The sequence below is a fragment of the Aotus nancymaae genome, unplaced genomic scaffold (genome assembly GCF_030222135.1).
Source record: "Aotus nancymaae isolate 86718 unplaced genomic scaffold, 86718_ANA_hifiasm-v0.15.2.pri h1tg000020l, whole genome shotgun sequence".
Taxonomy (NCBI): domain Eukaryota; kingdom Metazoa; phylum Chordata; class Mammalia; order Primates; family Aotidae; genus Aotus; species Aotus nancymaae.
The window spans coordinates 1,525,624-1,538,378 of NW_026988432.1; the positions used below are offsets into that span (position 1 = coordinate 1,525,624).

At 51.1% G+C, this 12,755-nt stretch overlaps 1 protein-coding gene across 4 annotated transcripts in view; it reads left to right on the forward strand.

Moving 5' to 3' along the window:
* Positions 1-12,755, forward strand: part of MBP (myelin basic protein) — a 145,647-nt gene that overhangs the window by 109,571 nt on the left and 23,321 nt on the right. For 2 of the 4 annotated variants that reach the window (XM_012465433.3, XM_012465434.3), the window contains exon 5: positions 5,936-6,013. The exons of the other annotated variants lie outside the window; for them this stretch is intronic. In XM_012465433.3, the coding sequence (XP_012320856.1) occupies positions 5,936-6,013 (78 nt within the window). The remainder of the gene's footprint in view (positions 1-5,935; positions 6,014-12,755) is intronic. 4 annotated transcript variants of the gene reach the window in all.

The following is a 12,755-nucleotide window of genomic DNA, read 5'->3' on the forward strand; positions in this document are numbered from 1 at the left end:
GCTATGTATGGATTCGGGCTGCGCAATGAAGTGTTGCTATTATGCTAAGCACCCCTCACACATACAGCATCACCACTTTTGAAAGCTTGAATCGTTCTGCTCAATTCAAGGTACAGAAAAAAATTGTATTTAAACTGCAGAAAAGATGAAATCGCTGGATAGCATGTATTATAAAACAAGCTTCATGTCAGAGATAATGGTTTAAGTTGAAATAAAATGGTGAAAGCATTGATATCAATCATTGTGACTTTATCTCAAAATGGATATAGAAACGCAGAGATGTGTTTCTTCCTTTATGTTAAGATTACAGCATTCATTGTCTTAAATCCCTTATATGCTTGAATATTTTGAAAGAAAACATTCTAGTCTCAGAGATAGTCATCTTTGCAAAATAGGACACAGAAAAATTTAAAAATTTTAAAAATAAAAATTTTTACATAATTGCTTTAAGAATTATGAAATATCAATTCTTTTCACTATTGGGTATTGAATATAGAAGATTTTTTAATGAACAGCCTTGCCCTTTGATACCAATGGCAAATAGTAGTAACATTTGCACCCGTGATCGTCCAGCAGCCCGTGAGGCTTCCCTGTGGAAAGCACACAGCACGGATGTGTATTTGTTCCACTCAACTATTTTATCGCAAAGTGTTTTAAACATGGGAGATGAAAGCTTAACTCCACACCCAGCTACAAACCCATAATGACCCTAAAACTCTGGGCTGTTCATCGGTGTGGGCTGCCATGGATGAATTTTTGGTTTTGTTTTTATTTTTTAGTTTTTGCTGTTTACAAATCAGAAGAGCCCCAGTTTTTATCTGCTAGGAAGGTCCTTCCTTCAGATAGACTGAAGGTGTGTGGAAGGCTGAGCCCTGTCTTTCGGGACCACGGCAGCTGCCCTGCCTGCCCGGCAGTTCTTTGGGAACACAGTCCTTCTGCTTCTCCATCTAGAACAAGGGTTATCCTGGCAGATTCCTACCAGACTCTGAATGGAGCCCCTCCATGACCCTATAAAAGGGGCTGTTTGTCCCCTCCCACCCTCCTGAGCTCTCCCTCCCTCCCCTGAGGGCACATGGCCACTGGTACCACATGTTGGAGGGGCCGCCCCCGGCCCCGGGAATGCCCTAACAACACCCACGCTTGTGTCGCTGGGAGCTGACATTCAAGAAAAGCACATTAAAAATTCCTTGAGGAGGCATATTCTTTTGAGAGCCATAGATGAAAAGTGCATTCACAGAGAACATGCTCCTTTGTTGTGAGAGCAAAGAAAGGACTATTGTTGCCTTTAAGAAATAGGTTTCCCAGTTCCCCGGAATGTCAGGGTCGCGTGAGGAATAGGTGGGCACTTAGGGCCAAGACTGGCATGTGCTTAGCCCGGCGGCTTCCTCTCCAAGTGACCTCCCCGGCATCAGTCTTCTGCCAGTGCTGATATCTGAGGCCACTTGAATGGCACGAGGCACAGCCTGGAGGCATTAGCTTTGGACATCGCTCCTTCCTTTTTATAGAAAGGAAGATTTTACTAAACACCTAAGCAGGACCTTGTGATGTACCACGCGGACAGTTCCCAAAACAGAACGCAGCCAGGACACCCTAGCCCCTGCTTCTCCGTGCCATATACTTTTAGGGAGTTGTTTTAAAAGCTAACTTCTTACTGATGATTTTGTCTATTTTTCTGTTTGACATTAAAACCTCCATTTATAACCTCTTCTCAGTATTCTGCAATTCAGCATTCAGTGTGACTTCTATGCCTCTGACTGTATGGGGAAAGAACTCTGTCATCCAGTGCTGTGGGGTATCATCAGTGCTGTAAATTAATCACAATGTTCTGTTGCCTGATTTATTTTCCATTGCATTTTAATTTCATTAAGCATATTTTAGTTCTACAGTAACCTAACTCCTCATTGTTAACATGAGATCCTCCTTCTGTAACTGTGTTCTGTAATCCCACGGGGGTGTAGCATTTGGAGACACATGAAGGATACAGTAGCCACACGGAGGGCCAGCCACGCCCAGGGCTGTCCCCCTCCCCCGAGTGCAGCGTGCACCCAGAACCAAATTCCATCTCTTTCATCACGAGCCTGCGGGGTCACTGATCCGGCCACCCAGCACCTCCATTGGATGAGAGATTTGGCCAGAGATTCTTCTAGAGAAAATCCAAATACAGAAGGTGCATTCGTTTCTGCACTCAAACACCTTATGAGATTTCCTAGAGGAACTCCTCTCGAAGTCCCGTGGCCCTGATCAATTATTGATCGGAGGCTTCCCTAGCTCGGTCGCCAGCTGCTCCGTGTCCTTCTGTGGTCTGCAGATATTGCTGTTGTGTGAACAGGTGACAGCTAATTAGCCCGGACTTGTCTGTACTGGCAGTGATTTTGCAACTTCCTCTGTATAAGCGACATGTTTGTAACTCATGGTAATGGATTTGATGGTGATTGCCTGTGGTGGTTGTATCACGATTTAATTCTGAGCTTTTTGCTTTATATATTTTTCTGCCATTTCATGCATTCATTAAACAGTTTAACAGACCACGGACAGTGTACTAATTGCATGTGAACTTTCTTAAGTTTTCGTTTTTGGTTGCCCTGCATACGTCGTGTGCTGTGCGGCCGGCATTTCCGTGGCCTGGTGACACAGCTGGCAGGTAAGTCTCAGCACCCGAGCGCCTGTGCTTCTGCACGGGAAGGTCACAGTTGCTAGCTCCTCTGCTTTTATGACACAAAGACATTTTACTGTCTTCTCGCCACTGATGGTCCCGTATTCTGGTCTTTCTATTTTGACTATTTTTATTCTGCCTCAAGTTTCTCATGTTTCTCTCAAAGCATCATCCGCGAATGTTAGGGCAGATGGACGCTGAGCAGACCGCGTTGGCCGGTGCTGTCACTGACTCAGCCCACCCCACTGGCACCACCCGAATGAACGCGCACATGGGTGCCAGTGCCCGCAGAGCTCACACACAAGGGGGGTCACGGGAAAGGGAAGGCGCTGGCTCTCTGAAGGGCGATAACGAGTGTATGAGATGAAGGTGAAACTCGGGGTCCTTGAGAAGTTAGAAACGAGAGCAAAGATAAGTGATCGGCTTGGAGGTGGCCCTGCCATTCATGTCCCATCAGACCCTTGTCTTAACTCCTCCCTTCAAACTCATTTTCATTTTAAAGCATTCATTTCTCTCATCATTGATTTTCCTTTGATAAAAAGACTGGCCATTTGATAACAGGCAATTCTGATCGGTGGATTAGGAGCTCGGCTTGACCTCTGAGGGAACAGATCATCCTTAGGAAATAAACATGCAATAGCACTCCTGTAGAAATCGCTTAGATATTGATTCAAATTTAAGAACTATGGACATTTCCTATCAAACCCTGATTCAATATGTTTTTGTAATTTTTTTTCCTTTATGTCTATCAGCATATTCTTAATGCTCTGAAATCATCCTACTTCTTAAAAAACAGAGTAAAAAAGGAAAAACAGCTAAAGAAAACTGAACTCTTGAGGGAGACCCATAAAAGTAGGCTCAGCACAATTTCTCTTGAGACGATTCTTGCCTTTTGGCTTCTCTGGCCTTTGCATTTGACCTCCCTCTCCCTGGTTCTGGGAGTGGCAAGAGCTGGGGTTACCAGTTGGATTTCCTGAAAACCATCAGTGGGATGCCTTCTACCTACCCCAGCCACCTGCCTTCCCCATGGGTAGACGGGGAGTCGGCAGAGGGGCTTCACGCCAGCCCACTAGAGCCATGAGACCATGTCCACAATGGTGATCCTCTTCTTGAGAAGAGCCATTGTAGGAGATGAGGGAAAATAGATGGAAAGTTCTCTGCTTATTGGCCACGTGCATAGCGTGCACTTGCTCATGGACACCTGCTGGTGGGGGCCACTGCTTAGCGGGACAGCCACTGCTTAGGGGGACAGCCACTGCTTAGTGGGACAGCCACTGCTTAGTGGGACAGCCACTGCTTACGGGGACAGCCACTGCTTAGGGGGACAGCTGCCGCTTAGGGGGATAGCCATGTCTCATCAGCACAGCAGCTCACACAGTCTCATCCATGGAGACATCCTCTGAAGTGAATACTCAATTTATTTTTTAATATCGTGAGTTAAAGTCACCAGAAATTCCTTCCAATATAGAAATAGCCTCTCTCGAGTATCGTGAGCCAGTACTTTCTGTAGAGCTCTGAATGGTAACTGGGCATCTCAGTACCTGAATGGTGGTGCCCAAGCACCTCAGTGCCTGAATCCTACCTGAACATCATAGTATCTGAATGGTACCTGAGCTCTGAATGGTTCCAGAGCATCACAATAGCCCTGGTGCACTATCCCAGGGGCTGGGCTCTGACCCACGCAGAGGTTTCCTTAAGAAACTGGGATGTCCAATGAAAACATGCTGCAGATGTTTCTTAGATAAAAAGATACGCATTTAACATTTTCTTATGTAGTGAAAGAGGGTTCCTCATGCAGGATATGCCAGATAGAAACTGGAGCTTAAGGTAAAATCTCTGCTTCTGTATTGTCACTTGTCCTAGTAACATGTTATGATCAGAGATTCCTAATAAAACAACCAATGGTTCTGTGTTATATACATTAAAAAAAAAAAAAAAAAAAAAGAGCAATAGCCTCTCATGCAGGAAGAATCCATTAGGAGACATAGAGCTAAGCACACACCACAGATTTGCCTCTGAAAACCCCAGAATGTTCACTTTCCATAATACTTGTAGAATGTGCTCACATTCTTCCGTGTCGGAACTACTCTATTCTCACGCATACTCAGCTGCTAACTTGTTTAAAAGAATCCATTCCATCTGCAGCCAGCACACCTCCTCATGCCTGTTACCCTGATTTCATCTCCTGACCACTGCGAGTCTCTCCTCTTTTCCTTTCTCTGTCTTCATTTTGCTGTAGATGATAGTCAAGAAATAGACACTTCTTGCAGAGCATTTGCCTTGGTTCTATAAGCATAGTCTCTAAACTGCAGCCCTCGGAGTCCATGGATGCAGCAGATACTCTCGTAACTGACAGAGGATAAAGTTAGGAGCAAATGGTGTTTAGGAAGATTTGTAACAGAGCTCAGGAGAGTGCGCAGCTCCTGCTCCTGCTGAGGAAGGTTGGCTTCCTACTTACGCTAAATTCCTAACCTTCAGTAGCAAGGAAGAATGTCAGCAAGAAAACCAGCTCTAAGTCATTGGCTAAAGTGACTTTGAACACTGCTGCTCCTAAAATGACTTCCTTATGCTCTGCAGAAAATCTGAAGCAGCCGGTCCTTGGTTCACCGAACCTTTGCAGAGCAGGAATCGTTTCCATTTGCATTCTTCCTCCCTCTTTCTGGCTCTGGGAGTGGCGGGCAGCTGGGGTTACAGGTTGCATTTCCTGAAAACTATCAATGGGACGCCTCATGTCTACCCAGCCAGCTACCTCCCCCGTGGGGGAGTGCAATGCGGAAGCAAACGCACTTGCTATGAAAGATAAAATACAACTGTACAAGTAAAGTTGAATGTAAAATGTATCCATTCCATGATAGACGTCAAAAAACCCCTTAGTGCCCTCTGCTCTAGACTGGGAAATGCCTTCTGCACTGCATCATAGAAATCTTACCCAGCTGCTGCCTGCGGCCCTGTTTGCTCCCATTGTTTGCTACAGGCCCTCAGAATAGACTCTGGAGGAGAAAATTCTTCCCTAAAACTTTCCTTCTGCTCTTGGTTTCCCGAGTCCTTCGGGCGCTGCCTGCCCTCTCCTCTCGCCATCACCTCCTGCTGGTCCGTCCATCATCCATCTCTGCACACACCTTCTCCGCTCACCGTCGCCCCCCCATCCTCCATCTCCCGCTCACTCCTCCTCCCTCTGGGTTTGCGCCAAGCCAGCTCTAGAGGAGATTTGCTGGAGGACTTTGGGGCACTGCCGGTGGCGCCCACCTGGACTCACACAGCCCACTCTGTGTCCCCCGGCAGGTACCCTGGCTAAAGCCGGGCCGGAGCCCTCTGCCCTCTCATGCCCGCAGCCAGCCTGGGCTGTGCAACATGTACAAGGTAAGACGCCGGCGGGTCCCCACCCATCGGGGCCAGGGGTGACCTGCCCTTGCCTGGGCTCTCAGCCACTATCCCGCAGGGCAGGCAGTGTCACTGCCAGGGGTCCACCCATCTCCGGGGCATCTGTGAGGCTGTCAAAGCAGGGAGGCAGGCCTCCCCCGGGGGGAAAGCAGGTGCAGGAAGAGACAAATGCCCAAGAAGGGCGTGGAGGGCCCGCCTTTGAATCATTGGAGGGGAGCAAAGGGCGTGGCTGTCAGCTCAGGACGGTGGGCAAGCCTTGGTGACAGGGTCTGCCTCACTGTGCCCAGGCCTGAAGGGCATGGAGGGCCCGCCTTTGAATCCTTGGAGGGGAGCAAAGGGCATGGCTGTCAGCTCAGGACGGTGGGCAAGCCTTGGTGACAGGGTCTGCCTCACTGCGCCCAGGCCTGAAGGGCGTGGAGGGCCTGGGATGGCCCTGGTATCTGAGGGCTGGCCTGAACCTGGGCCACTCGCATACCCGTGCCTGAGTTTGCTTTGAAACCTAGTGCCTAGCAGACAGTTAGCACTTGCTAAACATGGGTAGAATTAAGCTCTAAACCATGAGTGCCCTTGGGACGTCCGGCCCCTCTGGGCTCTGTCCTCACCTGAGTGCAGCCAAGCTCTGCGTGGGAAGTGGGCTGTCACTGTGGCCTGTCCTCATCTCCTGATGTGGCTGCCACGGCTTCTCAAAACACGACGGTGCCAGGAGTAATCACAAAGAAGCCAGGAGGGGAAGGGGGCAAGCCCAGAGCTGGCACCGAAGTCACCACGAGCAAGGCTGCCGCTTGCAAGCTAGGAGCGGCCGCCACAAACCTGCGTCCACCAGGCCCCCTTCCAGGTCCAAGCCAACACCATCTGCACCTTGGCACCTGGCTTTTTAAGCCTGGGACTATGCAACAGATTGGAAACACGTGCTCAGGTACTTAAGTAGCACGAGCATTTCACAGCTGTGCTTGATGGAGCACCAAGTGTGAGGGAGGGCGGGGGTCGCCCTCTCCAGAGCCGTGCAAGATGGGAGCGTTTACACTAGCAAGGAGCACAGGAGCACGGGGGTGGGAGGACAGGACGCCTGTGGACGCCAAATCTTGGAGCCCCTGAAGGGGAAGCATTCACCAGGTGTGGCCGCATGTCAGACATCAGCTAACGGCTGGGCGTCCAGGGCTGCCCCGCTGCGGGCCAGGAGTGGGTTTACAAGTTATTAAGGATGTGCCTGCTGGCCCCAGGATGGCCAGTCCAGGGCAGTGGCTGAAAGTACAGCAGAGGAACCAGGGCTTGGGGGCAGAACGGCCTTGGGGGAGCCGGGGCCAGACAAGGACCAGGTGAGAGCCGCAGGGTGATCGTGGGACTTGGAGTGACCGGCAGCTGCAGCTGGGGAAAGGATTTCTTCCTCGAGCCACACGGGAGGAGGTAGCCAGGCACCCCGCGGAGCCTCGGTGGTTTGGACGCCCGTCCCGAGAGTCTGTGTTTAGCTTGGATTGTGTCCTTGTTGAGAAGCTGCACTTGATTTTCAAGAGGTCTCCTGGTGATGAAAACACCCCCACTGCCCCCAGGTAGCTTCTGAGGCTCCTCTGTCCTTCTGGGAGGTCTCTTCCCTGGGGCGCACTGGGGCTGTGGCCACTTGGGCTTCACAGCCTGGGAGGCGCCGACCCTGCGGACCCCGCCCTGGAGAGCAGTACTGGTGAGAAGGATTTTAACTCTGTGTGGAGAATATCTGACGTGGGAGGGCTGAGCTGAGGATGCCACAGCACCCGATGTGTGACGCGCTGGCAGGCCGCAACTTGCCCCTGCCCCGTTCCCTGCTCCACCAGAGGCAAGTTGTCCTCAGTGGACCCTGGCCAAGGAGAGGTGGAGCCTCCGCCAGAAACCCCCCATGTTGCCAAGCAGAGAGGAGAGGATGAGCGTCCCGGGCTTCGGTATCCAGATCATAGCAAGAAACTCAGCAGAATGCTTGATTCCTCTTCTAAAAAATTATTTAGCAGAGAAAAGCAGCCCTCTGTTCTCCACAGCGTCATCCGAGACAGGTCTTTGCATGTACCTTTAAAAACCTGGCCAAAGATAATACTCTGCACAGCACTTCACCCACGTGGCTGCCCGAGGGTCACGCTCCAGTGCGCACGTGACAATGTCACAAAGTCCTGCAGGCTCCAGGGTGTGGCTCCTTTCACTCAGTGCTGTGCACCTGTGGATACCCCATTCCAGTCCAGATAGGAAAGGCAGTAGGGGTGTGTGTGTGCACACACGCGTGTGCATGTGTGTGCATGTGTGTGTGCGTGCACACATGTGTGTGTGTGTGCGTGTGTATTTACATGTCTGTGGAGTGAAAGGAAAATGAAGATAAGCAGAAGTGGGAACTCAAGGCTGAGCAGGCTGTGTGGGCTCCCAGCATTGCCCCTGATGGACGGAGAACCCTCCCAGGGCTGTGTGGTAAAGGCCTCAACTTCTCCGTCCAACACCCTGAGCTGGGGCTGGCAATGCCTGGCTTCCAGAGGCCTCTCTGCAGGAGCTGCACACAGAGGGGCAGGCAGCCTGGTCTGAGAGCCCCCAGGGTGTCCCTACCCGAAGACGGTGGCAGTCCCATGCCATTTGCGTATGCAGTGGAAGAATAAGCCAGAAGCTTCTCTCTCGTTTCTGAGAAGGAGCTTTTGAGTCTGACTGTCTTCCTCCGGGACGTGGGACACTTTCATTGCAAGACAGTGGCTGTGAGGCACCAGCCACGGAGAAAGGAATTGCAAGGCCAGAGGCATGAAATGGTTTTAAAATAGGGGGATTTAAAATACAGGGATTCCATGACAAAAGGCCTTGAAGTCAGCTCCCAACGAGACAGAGCAGCTGGGTGGAAGGCTCAGGCTGAGCAGTGCCAGGAACCAGCAGTTAGAACCAAGAACTCCCTGCCCTGCAGCTCAGAAACACCACAGCGCTCATGCCCTAAGCTGAACGGGGGTCTCTGCTCGGGCCCACCTCAACATGCTTCACCCTGCGTCTGTCTACGCCTCCCTCTCTCCCTCCCTCTTCGTGTCTCCTCCCTCCCTGTGCAAACACCCCAGGAGAGTAAGGGAGACCCCCAGCTATGAAACAAGCACAAAGGCAAAGAACAACCGAGCTCCAGAGCTGGGGCGCCCTCCAGAATGGGACCCTGCTCCCAGCTCCCTGACTCTCGAGACACGGGTGCTCTCAGGGCTGACCGGGCTCTTTTCTTTGAGGACTGGAAGAGGGGCAGCTGGAGCACAGGAGGGGAATCACGCAACGTCTGAACACCCAAAAGCAAGCAGGGGAGGCAAGGATTCCGAAGACAGAGGAGCAACACACGTGACGGGGAACAGCCACGTAGGACATGGACACGGTCTTCTCTGCAGTTTACCTGTCTGCACGGCCCCCACCTGCCTGCCTGCCTGTCAATCCAGCGCTGCAGGTCCCTGGAAACTGGCGCTGGGCCTGCGCTGGAGGCTGGGGTGAGGGCACCTGCGGTGCAGCTGGAAAGGTGGCCCAGGGCAGGGCGCCTCCTCTCAGCCCTACCCACGGTGCCAGCTCCTCCACGCTCCAGGCTCAGCCCGGGGCCCAGGACACAGACCTGAGCAGGGAGGGACAGGACGCCCTGCTCTGGGCTTCCAGCAGCCACCGTCTTCGTGTCCTGGGACATCCTTTCTGCCTTGTTGCTGGCAGGCCCTCATGCTCCTGGCCCACCTAGCAGGACAGTGTCCACCCCTCAGCTTTGTGCCCACAGAGGCTTCTGGAAAGACCTACCCTGCCTCTGAATCCACCGTCACCCAGCACATTGGTGTTCAGGAGGCAAAACATTTTGTGCCATGGGAAAGCACAGAAGTAAGAACCAAAAACGCTTGGCTCGGGTCTTACGGCGCCACGTCACCCCCATGGACCTGGGGTGGGTGTCCGTCTCCTCTGAGCTTCCTTCCCTCTCCTGTAAAAAAGCATCAGTGGCAAAGGGTCACCCATCCTGCAAAGGCCGTGGAAGTTCGTGCTGATCAAGTGAGAAAAGCCATGCCAATGCCCACAGGAGCCTCGTCCTCTGGAAACACTGGTGTCATCGGAACCCTGCCCAGTGCCGCGCCACACTCGTGCCGTTCTGGAAGAGGCCTGGTGGCCTTGGAGCCGCTGGGGAGGGCAGCAGTGACTCTAAACACCCTGGGGCCCCGCCCCTCTGCCCCGTCAGGCTGTAGCTTCGGGTCCTCTGTGTTTCTGTACTCGAGCCTTAGTTTCCTCAACTGGAAAATGAAAATCAGAATGGCTAACCTCACATCAATCCCTGCTTCCACCATTTTTAGAAGGAAATGGCAATCAAGCCTCAAAAGCTCTGTGGGCTGGGGCAGCTGGATTAGAGCTCGACTCTCTGGCCATCAGCTCCACGTCATCTGCGGTTGGGAAGCAGACATCTCTGAGCCTCCCTGCTGGAGAAGAGTCCCTCTTGCCATGAGGAAGAGGAATTTTTCCCGGGGGTCTCTGGGGACGAGGAACAGAGACTCTGCTTCCCAGCACCACAGTCATCAAGGGCATGCTTCTGCACAGAGACACCATGGCAAAATGGTACCCAGGGGCAAGATGGCATCAACATGCCACCCAAAGAGGCCACGGCACAGCCACCTAGAGAGACCACAGCACAGCCACTCAGTGGAAAGCACGTGACCATTTTTAGGACTTCCTCCCTCATCTGACGACAGCTTTCGGCTCTGACAGGTGCCATCTGACCCCTCCGATGCTTCCCCCTCTTCAGCACACTCACCAGGATGAGGAGGCTGGAACCCGCCGTCAAAGCTCTTCCCTTTTGAGGTTAAACCCATGTCAGAAAAATACAGCCACTGAAAGCGTTTACTTCATGGCGGACGCACAGGCTGCTGACGCTTGGCTTGTGGTGTCCTTCTGTGCCCAGGGCCAGAGCCCAGTGCGTGTCCCACGTGGTTTCGTGCCAAGAGGTCTCTGATGCCGACCTCTGTATCACCAGTGAACAAAGGCAAAGGCCCCCAGAGAAGGCCATGGGAGCTTCACTTCCCCCCCGAAACATGGCAGAGAAAACACCACCAGATATGCCCGACTGCGTCTGCAAAAGCAGTATCTGAATCTCTGCGTCCAGCCTCACAGTTGCTAAGAGGAGAAACGCTGATCCTCCTGTCACGGGGCAAAGCCACAGCCCCCCGAGTGGAGCACCAGGAGGGAAACCAAGCGCACCAGGCGGGGCCACCAGCTGCCGCCACCCTGCAGCGTCCTCATCCTCCAGAATCTGCAGGGAGCTGTATCCTCGGAACAGTCTCAGGTTACCCGAAGTCTGCATCTGAACAAGAGGCTTCTCTATTTTTTCAGACATATGCACAGTTTTCTATAAAGAAAGTAAACGTCCATGACTTTCATTAACTAGTGTGAGCCGATGACTTAGGAACAAACATCATCTTAAACCCAGCAAAGGGCAAACACAGGAAAAACTGCATCTGGCATTCAGACAGAAAAGAATACTTTTCTCCAGACTGCAAAATCTAAATGCCCTGATCTTGCTAGGAAAAAAAAAAAAAAAAATCCACATACTCTCCTGAGGCATAGTAGGAGCTGTTTGACCAGATGTGGAATAATAGCTTCCTTTAAAAAAAAAAGAAAAAGAATATATATATATACATACACACACATGCTTTTTTTCAGAGGAAGCTATTATTTGACTATTAAACTAGTATTAAAAAGCACCACAGAGTTCTGTGATTTCTTGGAATTGCAGAGCATTGTGACATCAGGGGCGTGGGAGTAAGGAAGGGGAGAGACCACAGCCCACCATTCACAGGCGATGTGTCCTCTCCAGCCATGCAGGCTTTGACACACGCGTTCCATTCAATCATCCTGATTTCACTGGTGCCTGTTTTAGCTGCTGGGTGAGTTGCCATAGGGAACAGATGCCATGACCCCAACCTTCAGATCATTTGCAGGGGTCTGCTGTTTACCACTCCCACTGGTGTTTAGGTGCAAAATAAGCAGGCATTGAAACAGAGAACCCTGGAGAGAAAGGAGGACGCTTCGCAGGTGACAGTCTCCTTTGAGACCTCTTTAAGGAGGGCCATTTAATCACTTAAACAAGATTTCTGAGGATGTGAGGATCTTTGTGAGCCATGGAAGAAGTGTGATGCAGGGGAAAATGGCAGAAAAAGTGTCTCTATTTCATCTAGAACTACATTTTATGATTCTTAATTCAAAAAATATACTGAAGCATCATTTTCACAAGAAAATAATCATCTCAAATATCATTCTGTGTTCTTTCTTATCACGGCAGCTCAGCAAAGCGGTGACACCACTGTCTTCCGTGGTTTTGCACAGGTCACACAGATGAATCCCGGAGCTCTCTGGCTCTGAGTTTCTTCAGATTAATTTCCGAGCTCTCTGGTATCCGCATTTCCCGAGAGTGCCACAAGAATCGAATATCACCCTGGGAGGAAAAAACAGTAAAAAGCAAAATCATTCGCTCTTCACCCTTAGAACCACAAGTGAAACCATCGAAATGAACAGCGTAGGTCCCGGATGCTGCTTTGTGGGTGTGTGCAAAAATCCACCACGTTCAACCTGGAAATTAAAGGAATAAGTAGCAGGAGATACGACGTAGAAGGGTCCAGATGCTGCAGTCGGTCAGGGCTGAGGCGTCACTATTCCACTGAAAGGAGAGCGGATGGGCCCTTTGTTTTAATTACATGGAAATGCATCTTTAAAGTGACAGAGAAAATCAAAAAATCTAATCTGTAGT